This window comes from Hyperolius riggenbachi, chromosome 1, assembly GCF_040937935.1.
Source record: "Hyperolius riggenbachi isolate aHypRig1 chromosome 1, aHypRig1.pri, whole genome shotgun sequence".
Classification (NCBI taxonomy): domain Eukaryota; kingdom Metazoa; phylum Chordata; class Amphibia; order Anura; family Hyperoliidae; genus Hyperolius; species Hyperolius riggenbachi.
The window spans coordinates 486,367,493-486,381,063 of NC_090646.1; the positions used below are offsets into that span (position 1 = coordinate 486,367,493).

General features: G+C 45.3%; 1 protein-coding gene across 6 annotated transcripts in view; it reads right to left on the minus strand.

Moving 5' to 3' along the window:
• The window catches only part of CARMIL3 (capping protein regulator and myosin 1 linker 3), a 157,649-nt gene that overhangs the window by 74,298 nt on the left and 69,780 nt on the right, over positions 1-13,571 (minus strand). For all 6 annotated transcript variants that reach the window (XR_011022260.1, XR_011022259.1, XM_068242126.1 and 3 more), the window contains exons 7-13: positions 7,140-7,210; positions 4,460-4,533; positions 4,295-4,370; positions 4,120-4,208; positions 2,843-2,937; positions 2,587-2,673; positions 2,280-2,389 (exon numbers count right to left, since the gene is read on the minus strand). Coding sequence is in view for 4 of the 6 variants with exons in the window: in XM_068242126.1 (XP_068098227.1) it covers positions 2,280-2,389; positions 2,587-2,673; positions 2,843-2,937; positions 4,120-4,208; positions 4,295-4,370; positions 4,460-4,533; positions 7,140-7,210 (602 nt within the window). In the remaining 2 variants the exon portion in view is untranslated. The remainder of the gene's footprint in view (positions 1-2,279; positions 2,390-2,586; positions 2,674-2,842; positions 2,938-4,119; positions 4,209-4,294; positions 4,371-4,459; positions 4,534-7,139; positions 7,211-13,571) is intronic.

Sequence of the window (13,571 nt, forward strand, 5' to 3'; positions counted from 1 at the left end):
AACTCAGGAGGACGTTGTGGGTACAGAACAACTCCAGGAGGCTGCAATAAGCCCCAGGTAAATTAATTTTCTTTACTTAAACATTCCTTTAATTAGCATAGTAAAATATCTTATCCTAACCCTAATATCTTATCCTAACCCTACTCTCACACAAAACCCTCCCTTTACCGATGCATGACCCCCCTTAGTGATCTGGTGATGTCTAACCTTAACCCCCCCCCCCCCGGGTGCCTAACCACTCCCCACTTCCTAACCCCAATAGATTTGCCATCATAGGCTGCTATGTTAAGAGCCACGACTAGGGGCTATTTACGGGAAATAGCGGCTATAAATGGCTAAATAGAGCCTATATATGGTAAATAGCAGCTATAAACCTCGGGCACCCAAATTACCGTTTATAGCCGCCAATCGCTGCTTTTAAAATTGCCTTTCGTTTATCCTTTTCACAGAATAGAACATGATACCAAGCTGTGTGCACAACATTCACTCTCAGGATGTTCCCTGAAATATTTCTTCTCCTGGACCAAAGTTAGTGCATGTGGAGTGTGCAAAGCACTGCCACCTCAAGCTAGCTGCTTTTTGGCTGCAATGGAAATACTGTGTGATGAAAAACCTATACAATAGGTAATAGATCCCTATTGCTCAGAGGAAGAGTGGTCACATGACTGCCATTCACAGTCTATTCACAGTCTATTTGGTGACTTTTGTAAGGTTTTTTTTTTTTAAATAAATATACAGTAGTAATATGCATTTGGGTGGTTTTGAATGGTTCCAGTTATCTACACTTATTCCTAAATCCATGATTTTGTTTACCCCACATAATGGTGAGCACACTACTACACTTGTTTAGAGATTATCACACATGGTATATAATAAAAGTCACCCCTGGTCTTTATTACACTATATGAACTTTTACTTCATTCCTCTCGATATTTGTCATTTTGTTGCTGAGGGGATATTCTCAGGGACACAGATGACAAACTTTTCATAGGAGGGAAGAATTAGAATGTCTGTCAGGTTTTGTTGATATCAAACACACAATTGGCTGACTAATTATTAAAGAGAAACTCCGACCAAGAATTGAACTTTATCCCAATCAGTAGCTGATACCCCCTTTTACATGAGAAATCTATTCCTTTTCACAAACAGACCATCAGGGGGTGCTGTATGACTGATATTGTGGTGAAACCCCTCCCACAAGAAGTTCTGTGTACTGAGGTATTTCTGGCAGTTTCCTGTCTGTGAACCCTGTTGCATTGTGGGAAATAGCTGTTTACAGCTGTTTCCAAATGCCAAAACAGCAAGCAGCAGCTACATCACCTGCCAACAGTAAAAATGTCACCATGTAATTAATGTCAGAATATAAATCAGGGATTTAAAATATTTTACAATGGGCAAACACTGACTAAATCATTTATACATAATCATTGTAAAAATGAAGCACTTTTTTATTACATTATTTTCACTGGAGTTCCTCTTTAAAGATAATATATATCCCTGCAAGAGGACTAGGCTAAATCCGAGACCAATTAAAACGTATCTTTTAATAAATGTGGGTGTCCTCTATTGCTTATTCCTAGAATGACAATATTCACACTACATTTAACGACAACTGGAAGATATGGATAGCTCCAAGGTGATACTTGTGTGTACACTTATATCAGGTCAGATAGGTGCTATTCCTATAGCCAAACAAAAATACACACAAAAAACCCTACATGTTTCACCCAAAGATGGGGCTTCATCAAGGGTATAACGAATAAAGTGCCAAAGTGATCAGTGCAAACATTACAAACACAATCTGTTCAATTTCATTCTGAGCTGACTGAGACCTAGTGTTCTGGTCTAGCTATTTAGGTGTTATTATGTTAATGTTTGGCTCACAGAAATTTGGCTCGCTTCAGGGACACAGGTGGCAATGATAAACTGACCATGCCTCTAACAATCCTCCACTCTATTTCCAACTAAATAATTAAAAAAAAAGTTTTGGTATTAGGCTTTGAAGGCTCTTAGAAGGCAGGATTAAGTAATGCTTTAAAAAGTGGGTATGTCTGATGGAAGAATGTGATGGAATAAATGAGATGAAAAGGTGAATGTAAGGAGGATGAACAGTGCATAGCAATAGGCTTAGAGCTGAAGCTCACTATAGGTCACATCAGGAAGACATTAAAAACAGGTGACTGGCATGCAGGAAAGAAAAGCAAGAGCAGCAGAAAGCATTATACTACAAATGAGTTATTATGTTAATTATAGGGTATGTTGTTAGGGTTCAGCCTCACATTGGTCTCCTCACTCCCGAGAAGTCCAGGGTTCTTACTGAGGGTCAGAGAGTGCAGCGAAGAGGAGAAAAGAGCATTCTGGCAGAGAGACTGACACAGAGAGAGCGCTCCTATAGAGAGAAAGTCCTGCAGTGATAAGCACTCATATTCTGCATTATACAGACACAGCTAAATAACACTTAGTGCCACTGTCAACACCCACCCATCACTGACATCATCTTCTTTCACACAGCAATCAAGCATGTATAGAGAAATGTTATAAGGTATACTGTATCAAAAAATCATGTCCTATCATTCATCCTTGTACCTCTGGACGTAATGTTTGTTTTGCTTAGGTTGAGGCTCCGAAGTCCAGCATGGAAGTACAGAAACTGCTGGGAAAGGGCAGAGATTCCTAGAACATAAAAAGGTAACTTCAATGCAATGGCTGATAATTGTAATTGCTTACAAGGAATGAGAACAACTGAAAAGTATGAATTCTAAATGCATCTGGTCACAAGTCACATGTATGATTTTGCACAAAGTGGAAATGATATGACTGCTTGCAGCACAAGTTGGGTTACCTCGGTCTTCCAGTGGGTTGTGTGACAGGTTCAACGAATGCAAAGAGGAAGCTGAATTTTCTGCCAACACAGAGGCCAAGCGGAGAGCGAAATCACTGCAGGAGAGTGAGGGAGAGCCAGAGGAGGAATGGAGAGAGAGGGGTAAGGGGTGAGAGAGGAGAAGTACTGAACTATTGGAAACAAAAACATTCCTGAGACTTACAATTATTTACTATTCTATGTCTAGCTTATCATATAACCATCATTAGTACTGTGGTCAGTTTCTTCCAACAGTATATTTACTGTATTCTCATGTGCTCCTTTACATAAACACATGCATTCCTTTCAGACAGCTAGTCTTAATATTCATAGAGACACTTGCACAATACACTTAGACACACAGAGAATTAAAAACTATAAACTATGTCACTTCTGATAGACTCCATTTTGTGACAAGTCATCAGCCTGCCTCCCATCCTGTCATATACCTCTCTTAATCTATCAGGCTTATTTGGTACCCTATGCAATGAGCTAAGCACTAAGTGCAATGTACTAAAACACACAGCAAGCAATTTAACAAAGTAAACTTCATGCTACCAAAGCAGGTTATTTCGGGAATCTGCTGCGAGCACTGAAGCCGTTATAGCAGCAATACTTTAGTGCACATCCCACACAAGGGTAATTTGGGGTTCCGGGGATCATCAGACTCCGAATTACTTTTCCCTCCAAGTTGCTACGACTCAGAGGGGGAATAGTATTTAACGCCACATGGGAATTTGAGCAGCAACAGAGTGAGCCATCATTTGGCTCAACCTGCGCCCAACTCACGGGCGGCAAAATCATATGTACACCGATTCTACAGCCTAATGTAGTGAGATTTCTGCGATGGGTGTCTAGAATACCTGTTGTTTTTCCAGGGGGAGAAGAAAACAAACAAACAGGAGAGAACTAGGAGCCCCTTATGGTACAGTATGTAAAATACCGCAGGGATAAATCATTAGAAATAGGGTACTCACAAAACCTGGTTGTAGAACGGCAACCACGGATTTCGGCTTGATATAATAATAATTTTTTGGGACACAGGGAAGGACGACGTGTTTCGCGGGACCTGCCCATTTCCTCAGGTCTATGGTACATTGCTGTGTATGCTGTCCTTTGCATTTAGTGCTTTGCTCTTCACCCTGTTTTGGTGCATAAGCCTGTGTTTCATATCCCATACATTTCAGGTCTTCCTATCTCCCTCTCTGTCCTTATACCACCAATCTACATAGCCCTTCTTCTCTGTCTCCCTCTCTTACGCTCTCAGTCCGCAGTCCTCAAGGATTAGCTCCTCCAGGTGCTGTGATCGGCCCACGCAGTGCAGGATCTGCTCTGTCACCTCTGATCCCTTAAGATATAAAAAATAAAAATAAAATTTTAGCCATAGAAGAATCCGTATAGTGCATTTTGATATTTAAGCCAATCCATGCTTACCAGTTTGAGATTTGCAGCCTGAAGCCTGAGAAAATGCTGATTATATGCAAGAGCTGCCACAACCAGAGCCAGGTCTCTGTGGAGAGACACGAAGATATGGAATAACTGGGAGAAAAGATCCAGCCAAGAGCATTCACATGACATTTTTGCCTTTACCCTTCTGACCTGCTTTCCAGATGACTGAAGTCTTGCAGGTTAAACTCTCGGTTGTCCTGAGAGTGGTAAATCATATCCACATCCTAAAACAAAACACAAACTTGTTATGGGCTGATAAAACATACACGGTACATCAATACACACAATAATCACTTGTGAATGTGCATTTATAAAGTGTTGATAAATCTATATAATGCTGACAATTTTTCCGCAGCTCTTTAGAGCACAGGAGATTTGGAAAGTTGGTGCCAGGATAGGCCCACCATGTAAATCATATTTTACATAAAGCCAACAATGGTTCCCCTTTGGAAATCATGGAAAGTGTTGTTGCTGTGTTCAACAAATATTTTGCCCCTTTTAAAATAATTAGTCAGAGGAACTGAAAGACTGAACCTTACATTTGTCAGTGCTCAGTTTAGGCCACTGTGTGTTATAAACACATGTATGTAATGTAATTTTCCCATGTAATTATAACCAACAAATTCCTGAACTGAAACTCCTATAATTATGTTCTGCATTCAAGTGAATGATGATACCTGCCTAACCGATGTGTTCAATGAGGTCACAGTATTTATATTTACCTTCCTGTAAATTTTGATTGGCCCATTTACAAGCTGCTTGCAATTTGCATAAAATGTGCATGCAATCTAGACTTCTTGACATCTGGGTTCCCATCTCTACTAACCAGTGGTTATGGTACTTGAATAACATTTGCTATCATTGCTAAAGTCCAGGTAGAGACACAGCCATTTCTTACTTTTCATCTGTACTAACTACACAGTCTCAGCTGGTTTGCCAGCAAAAGTCTGAAAGCAGGTCCCTTTGCACAGGTTAATGTTTTGATGTATTGTGTGAGCAAAACAATAACTTCAACAAAGTATTTTGAATTAAAGGCCACATTCTCACATTCTGTGTATTATGAAGGTAGATTACATATAATTTGAATTTCTTGTTTAGGTAGCCCTTTACATTACTGCATGTAGCTACTGTACTGTGGCACCAACACAAAAGACTCAGATAAAAAGGTGTGTTTGGTGTAAATTGTCTAATGGACAACATTACCTCTTGCCCATGAAACAGAGCTTCAGGTGCCTCTAATTACTATTGTATATGTTTGCGAAAAAGGATGACCAAGGCACTCAGAAAACCATGAATGCACTTTTACAATTCAACAAAATGTCTTCTTCCAGAATACAGTCTAATATATTCCTATGTGTTTTTGAAAATTTTGAAGCCGATACTGTGTGTTCTTAATGAAATATATTGAATCTTGCTTAAACACCTAAAAAAGGTGTAAGCAATCCATATATAGGGCCTGATTCACAAAGCGGTGCTAACAGTTAGCACACTGGTGAAAAGCCCTTTATCACGCCTAAACTCAGGGCCGGCCCTAGACTTTTTGCCGCCTGAGGCAAAATTTAAAAAAAATCGCGCCCCCCCCCCCCCGTGGGTGGGGAGGAGGGTCGGACCTTCCCTCCCTCGCCTGGGTCCCCCGATCTGCGCTCCTCTCCAGCTGTAAATGGTTAAGTACCAGCGGCAGTGTATAGATTAAGAGGCAACGGGCGGGGATCACTCACTTTTTCTGCGTTCCAGCGAGCGCTCCACTGACGTCACTTCCTGCAACGCCGCCCAGTAAGTGGGCGGCGTTGCAGGAAGTGACGTCAGTGGAGCGCTCGCTGGAACGCGGAAAAGGTGAGTGATCCCCGCCCGTTGCCTCTTAATCTATACGCTGCCGCTGGTACTTAACTATTTACAGCTGGAGGGGGGCGCAGATCGGGGGACCCAGGCGAGGGAGGGGGGATCCGACCCCCTCCCCACCGCTAGGCCCAATACCCCCTTTCTGCCCGCTACTCCTCCCGCTCGGTGGGCGGCCCCCCACCCACGGACAGGCGGGTGCCGCCCCACCAGATGTGCCGCCTGAGGCAAATGTTTCACCCCGCCTCATGAGCGGGCCGGCCCTGCCTAAACTCAGTTTAGGCATGTTAAGTTTAGGTGTGATAAGTTTAGGTGTGATAAGTTTAGGCATGATAAGTTTAGGCGTGATAAGTTTAGGTGTGATAAGTTTAAGCACCAACTGGGTTAGCACCGCAGTGCACAGCTGATCAAAAGTTTTGCGCTAGCAAAGTCTGGTGCACTTCGCATAGAGTTTAATGGCGCTGCTTTGCGTGCGGGACTTTGCGCGCGGGACTTTGCGCGCGATTTAAACTTATCTAAACTTATCATGCCTAAACTTATCACGCCTAAACTTATCACGCCTAAACTAGCTTTTCACCAGCATGGTGCAATGGTTATCACGCCTAAAGTCTCTAACTGGGTTAGCACTGCTTTGTGAATCAAGCCCATAGGAAGCAAGCACACACTCAACCTATGGATATTCCAAGTATATCAACCAGGGAGTCGAACCAGGAACCCCGACCCTCTCGAGTAAAAAGTCCACACAAAAGGAAATTGACCAAACCTCCACCTGGATTTATCGTAACAATACTGCTTTACTGCATAACTGTACCAGAGCTACAGCATCATGATAAAGGTTCTGGTTGACCAAAACGCCATGCTGTTGTAGCTCTGGTACTGTTATGCAATAAAGCAGTGTTGCTATGATAAATCCAGGTGGAGTTCCGGGTCAATTACTTTTCTTATAGATGTAAGGAGTACCATGGCAGCAATGTAGCTCATAAAAATGACTTACCCACTGCACCTCTTCTCTGCAGCACACACCATTGTAGTCACAAAGAGCAGCGTATGTCTCTGAAAAGCCACCTGGAGAAAGAGACACACAACAACAGAGATTAGTAATGGTGCTTCGGCTCTACAGTCAACTAGCTCAAAAACCCGCAGGATATATTTATATAATAGGCATGGTTAATGTTATGACATTGAAACCATATAATACTTTATTTTTGATGAGGCAGGCAGTAAAGTTAATTTGTTTTCTTGATTTAGTGAGGCCGAGTTACTTTAAGAAATGGAGTAATGGAAAATTGCAATTGCTCATAGGAAGCAATCTTCACCTCCTGCAGAAAAAGCAGAGCTGAAATTAGATTCAGTCCTGGGAACAACACGTACACGCTGCCGCTACATATCATTCTTTAGATTTCTTTTCTCAAGTAATAGAAATATGTGTGAATCCGCTAGATTTAACAGTTGTACCGCATTGTAGATTGCAATGTCCTCTCCTACCCACTGAAACTATATCAATACGTAAAGAGAATCTATATGAATAATTGTCCACTTCTACGTCATTGTTGGCTTGATCGATCCCGCAGGTGCTGCTTTTGATGGAGTGAAATGAGAACTCCAATAATAACTAAAGCTAAATAGGAGATCATTTGAATGAGTTTAGTAAATCAATGAAATGACAGGCAGGTGTTAATATGAAGAAAGGTACTCGGTTTACCAAAAGCAAAGGATGCCAGGAAATAAACAGAAAGCTGCCATGAGCTCATGACAGGACTTCTTATAAAGCCTGGGTTATTAACTGATAATCTACAGAGTAAAATAAAGGATGAAAGGGAATTAAATATTCACAATGGTCCCACTAAAACTGCTGCAAATCATATGGATCAGTGCAGAAAATTCTGCTATCTTCTTTCCCAAAACAACACTACCTGTGCCTGTCGGCAAAGGAAGGGTGGTAGCAAGAACACCTCAGCAGCAGGGAATGGTAATTGCAGTCTGCCTGCAAAAGGAGGGGGGAGAGACTGGTGAGTCTCATGCCTGATTAAACATGATATGGCTGGGGTGAGGAAGGGGGAGGAGTAGATAAAGCATCAGTAACGTCTAGTCATGATAGTGAAAGGGAGGGGAGATTGGGGGTGCCTTTCTCATTCAGCCTGCTTTAACACATCCTAAAGCTCTCCTTTAAATTAATGACAGCATAATATCAAGAGACTTTTGTTAACGTGAAAGTGTGGTGATCTACAGGGGAGGGAAGGCATGAGGAGGGCATGCAATTGATCACAGGGCCTGAGCACACTCTCGTGTTGCTGTGCAACGCAGGTGGCCATGTGGTTTACAGAAGTGCATGGCACCTGCGTTAGTCAGTGTTGCAGTGCTGACCCCATTCAACTACTGTATACTGAACAGGACAGCACTGTGTTGCAGACACAAAATTAATGCAGTAGTGCTGGGGTTCTCAAACTGGGTGCCATGGCACTCTGGTGCACCTTGAGCACATGCCGGGGGTGCCTCGGCATGCAACTGCACACTGATCTAAAATGCGGCTGCATTACCTCCCAGTCAACCTTTAGTCCCGGCAGCCATGGTTAAAGTTGCACATGAGAGGAATCAGGGTGGGGCGACGGATCAGCGCACCTTGAACTGGATGGGTAAGGAAATGTTTGTCCAGCTAATGGGGGTCATTTACAATCTGGAACTGGTGCTGAGATGATGCTGCATAATTAAAGGGGCTGTTACTAACTGCAGTCACCATGTGAGGAAATGTCTATGTACTCTACAAGATAGACTCTTTATCCTTTTGTTCATTCAGGATGAGGGGTCACTGACTATTTGGAGGCGATAATGCTAACTAACATGGAGGTCATTGACTATTTGGAGTGGGGTTGCTGCCAGGAGGGTGGGCAGTCATTGACTACATGGAGGGGGGGGGGGGTGCTGCCTAATAATTATCACTAGGTACTGGGTGGAAGGGGTATCTGGCTAATAAGGGTCCTAACGGCATTTTGGTAGTTGTTTTTGCTGAGGGGGTCCCTTGAAAAAATTTAAAAGCCATCAAGGGTGCTATCACCAAAAACGTTTGAGCACCACTGCTGTAGTGGGTTGTCAGAATGTACTGCTATGCAGCGCATTGGTGTGCCACTCAGACAGAGGCGTATACACATTGTCTGTATAAACGTCCTTGTGTATCTCACAATGAAACGTGTTTTGCAGAAATCAGCTCTGAAACGCATAAGTGTGCTCAGGTCCTAACTGTTGTTAACAAAGTATCTGTATATGTTTAAATTGTGTGTATTGGGTGTGTCCATTGTGTTTGTGAGTATGTATGTGTAAGCTATGTGTGATGTACTGTATGTGTATGTTTGTGTTAAGGAGACTGGCAAATTGGAAAGGGGGGCACATCTTAATATCTCAGCCTTGGTTACTGAATGGCATCCTCCCAGCCCTGCCATGCACGTCCTGAAGAGATGCATTATGGTCTTGCTTTCTGGACATTAGAGTGATGGCCTGCAAATACTTTTTGCTTTAAAAAGGCAATTGTGAGAAAGCGCGGAGGAGCCGCCGCCATGAGCCGGCGGCGGGCGGCTCCTTCCGCACTCAGCCTTGTCTCGCACGGAGAGGCAGCCGCCTCCTCGCATCATGAGGCGGCTGCCTCCGTGCATGAGGCCGCAGAACGCGGCGAAACCGCCGCGTTGGGTGCGGCGAGTAGCCCGCCGGTCCCCGCTGCGGAGTCACCGCTGAGCGGGGCTGCGCTGGCTGGGACTCGTAGTCCCTCAGTATTCAGAGTGACGCGCGCGCGCGCACTCAAGGGAGATTTATGACAGGTAGAGGGGAGTCAGCTGACCAGGCTGGTCAGCTGACCCGGATTCTGCACCTCATTGGCTCATCACTGAGGGAGGTGCTGGGGGAACATTTGAGTATATATACTGCCGGCTGTTCACTTCTCTGGTGTCTGGCGTTGCGTTCACATACGTGGGAGCACCCAGATCCGTTAGTCAGATCCGTTAGTGTGCCGGGACCAGCTGGAGCTGTAATCCTACACTAAAGCTAGATTTGTTGATAGCTTAAAGTACTAGTTTTATTGTGATTATTTGTTATGACTTCTTGCCTGCCTTGACTATCCTCCTGAACTCTGACCTTGTACCTTGTTATATCTGATACTCTGTTGCCGACCCCGGCTCGCTCCTTGACTCCGCCTTTGCCTACTGATTTTGTACCCCGATATCTCTGATACCTCGTTACTGAACCCTGCCTGTACCTTGACTCCGCCTTTGCCTACTGATTTTGTACTTTATCTGTCCGTGTGTATACGACCTGGCTTGTCCGACCTCGAGAACCGACCTCACGATTGGAGGCGGTTCCCCGTCCTGTTAGTGACACTCCCGCCTGAGTGCCACTTTCGGACTTTCCTTCCCACTGTCAGTCTGACTCCTCCCGTCTTGGAGAGCTCAGACCTGCGGGAGGAATCTGTGCAGTTCTCCTTGCTGCACTGAGGCTTGTCCTCTGTATTACTGTTGCACCAATCACAACACTCTACCCTGGTGACCAGAGGTTAGCTAGTATATTGGATTATCGGTGATACTGCAGATCACATATAATCTGGTATACGTCTGTATTTCCCGTGATACTGCAGATCACCGGTAATCAGACCTCTCTGTGCTTCACCGAGCGTTACAGAACGCCAGACCATAAAACAGATGGAACGCGCTGATCCTCTGACTGTGCTTGCCACTTCGGTGGATAGCATTCATCAAGCACTAGGCCAGCACAAAGCCTTAATCGATGCCTTATCAGGCTCTGTGAAAACCCTCCAGACATCAGTCGATTCAGTGCGATCCCCTCCTAGTGATGACATACGTATGCCTGTACCAGATAAGTTTTCCGGCCACAAGTCTGACTTCCGGAATTTCAGGAATAGAGTGTTGTCATATTTCGAGTTAAGACCCCGATCCTCGGGGACTGAGGCCCAACGAGTCATTTTTATTAAAACTTTATTGACTGGAGACTCCCAGTCTTGGGCCTACAATTTGCCTTCCACCGATATTGCCCTGACCTCGGTGGAGGAGTTCTTTAAAGCCATGGCCATAATCTACGACGACCCTGACCTTGCTGCGACCTCAGAGCGGAAGCTCAAACTTTTGCGGCAAGGCAGAGGTTCGGTCGAGGATTATGCGGCGGAGTTCCGTAGATGGTCCGTCACCTCTAGATTTGGTAATTTTGCCCTCATGGATTACTTCTTGTCTGGGTTGTCGGAGGAGGTCTCCGACCTAATGTTAACCGTGCCCGAGCCCAAGACAATTGACGAGGCGATATCATCGGCCATTCGCGTAGATCGCAGGCTACGCCATCAGAGACAGGCTAGGAGTAGTCACCGGGTCAGGGTGACGTCGTACGCAGTACCGGCTGCTGCATCTTCAGTAACAGCATCTCCGTCCGTCTCGCCTTCTCCGGCCTTGCCTCCACCAGAGCCAATGCAAATTGGTCGATCAAAACTGACCCAGGTGGAGCGGAGGCGGAGAATGACTGAACAACTGTGCCTATACTGTGCAGAGGCAGGGCATAGGGTACGAAACTGCCCTAGCAGGTCGGGAAACGGGTCTGCCTAGGAGTAGTGGGGGGTGACACCCTAGGCACACATTCCTCACCCCTTAAAGAAAGAAAATTAATTCTCCCTTGTACTGTTACATGGGAGGATAAGTCCCTAGCCGCTGAAGCTTTTCTTGACTCCGGCTCAGCGGCTAATTTTATGAATTTTGAGTTTGCTCAGGAGTTGGGTCTACCACTCACTCCCGTGACACCCCCCATTCAGGTCACGGCAGTAGATGATTCCCCTTTGCAACGGAATCGTCCCCTGTCACAGACTCCGCTTGTGAAGCTCACCATTGGGGTATTGCACGGGGAACAGTTGCAATTTTTTGTTTTGCATATGTCAACCTCCACTATTATCCTAGGCATGCCTTGGTTGCAGGTTCATTCTCCGCAAATTGACTGGGCCACAGGGCAGTTGTCAGCATGGTCACCTCATTGTTTTCAGCAGTGTTTGGGGAGGCTGACATTAGGTCAGACCAAGGTGCAGGTGGAAGGTGTACCGGAACAGTACTCGGATTATGCCGATGTCTTTTGCCCCAAGGCTGCAGATAGATTGCCCCCACATCGCCCGTTTGATTGTCCCATTGACCTCCGTTCAGGTTGTATGCCTCCTCGAGGCCATTTATATAATTTATCTGGCCCCGAAAAACTAGCCATGCAGGAGTATATCCGTGAGAACTTGGCCAAGGGCTTCATTCAGCCGTCCCGGTCACCCGCTGGGGCAGGCTTCTTTTTTGTTAAGAAAAAGATGGGGGGTTACGGCCTTGCATCGATTACCGTGGCCTCAATAAAATCACAGTGAAGAATCGCTACCCGCTGCCACTCATAGACGATTTGTTCACACAGGTCACAGAGGCTAGGATATTTTCAAAACTGGATTTACGGGGGGCATACAATTTGGTGCGTATAAGAAGGGGCGACGAATGGAAGACGGCCTTCAATACCCCTGATGGGCATTACGAGTACAGGGTGATGCCCTTCGGGTTATGTAATGCCCCGGCCGTCTTCCAGGAACTAATCAATGAGGTTTTTCGAGAGGTGTTAGGGAAGTTCGTTCTGGTCTATTTGGACGACATTCTCATTTTCTCTAACAACCTCTCGGAACACAGAACCCATGTCAGGATTGTATTAGACAAACTGAGGCAGAATTTGTTATACGCCAAACTCGAGAAATGTATTTTTGAGGTCACGTCGGTTGCCTTTCTGGGGTATATAATCTCCACCTCAGGTCTGTCTATGGACCCTGCCAAAGTCTCCGCGGTCCTGGAGTGGCCGCAGCCGGTGGGGTTAAAATCGCTACAACGGTTCTTGGGGTTTGCGAACTATTATAGAAGGTTTATAAAGGGGTACTCCACGGTGGTCGCCCCTCTCACTAGCCTTACTAAAAAAGGGGCAAACACCACTCATTGGCCTCCTGAGGCCTTACAGGCATTTTCCAAGTTAAAAGGGTTGTTCTGCTCAGCACCTATACTCAGACATGTGGACACTTCCTTTCCGTTTATTGTTGAGGTAGACGCCTCGGAGGTCGGGGTGGGAGCTGTGCTGTCCCAGCGTTCCGGTCTCCAGGGTAGATTACACCCATGTGCCTATTTTTCCCGGAGATTCTCTCCAGCAGAAAGAAACTACGATATAGGCAATAGGGAGCTCCTAGCCATCAAATTGGCCTTCGAGGAGTGGCGTCATTGGCTAGAGGGAGCTGAGCACACCATCACGGTTTATACCGACCACAAGAACCTGGAATACATCGAGGGGGCTGTCACGGACGATTGCGGGGACGCAGGCGCGTCCTGGAACCGCCCGTGAAGAAAAGAACGATCGCACTCGATTCCTGCGTCGATTGCGCTTCAAATCGGTA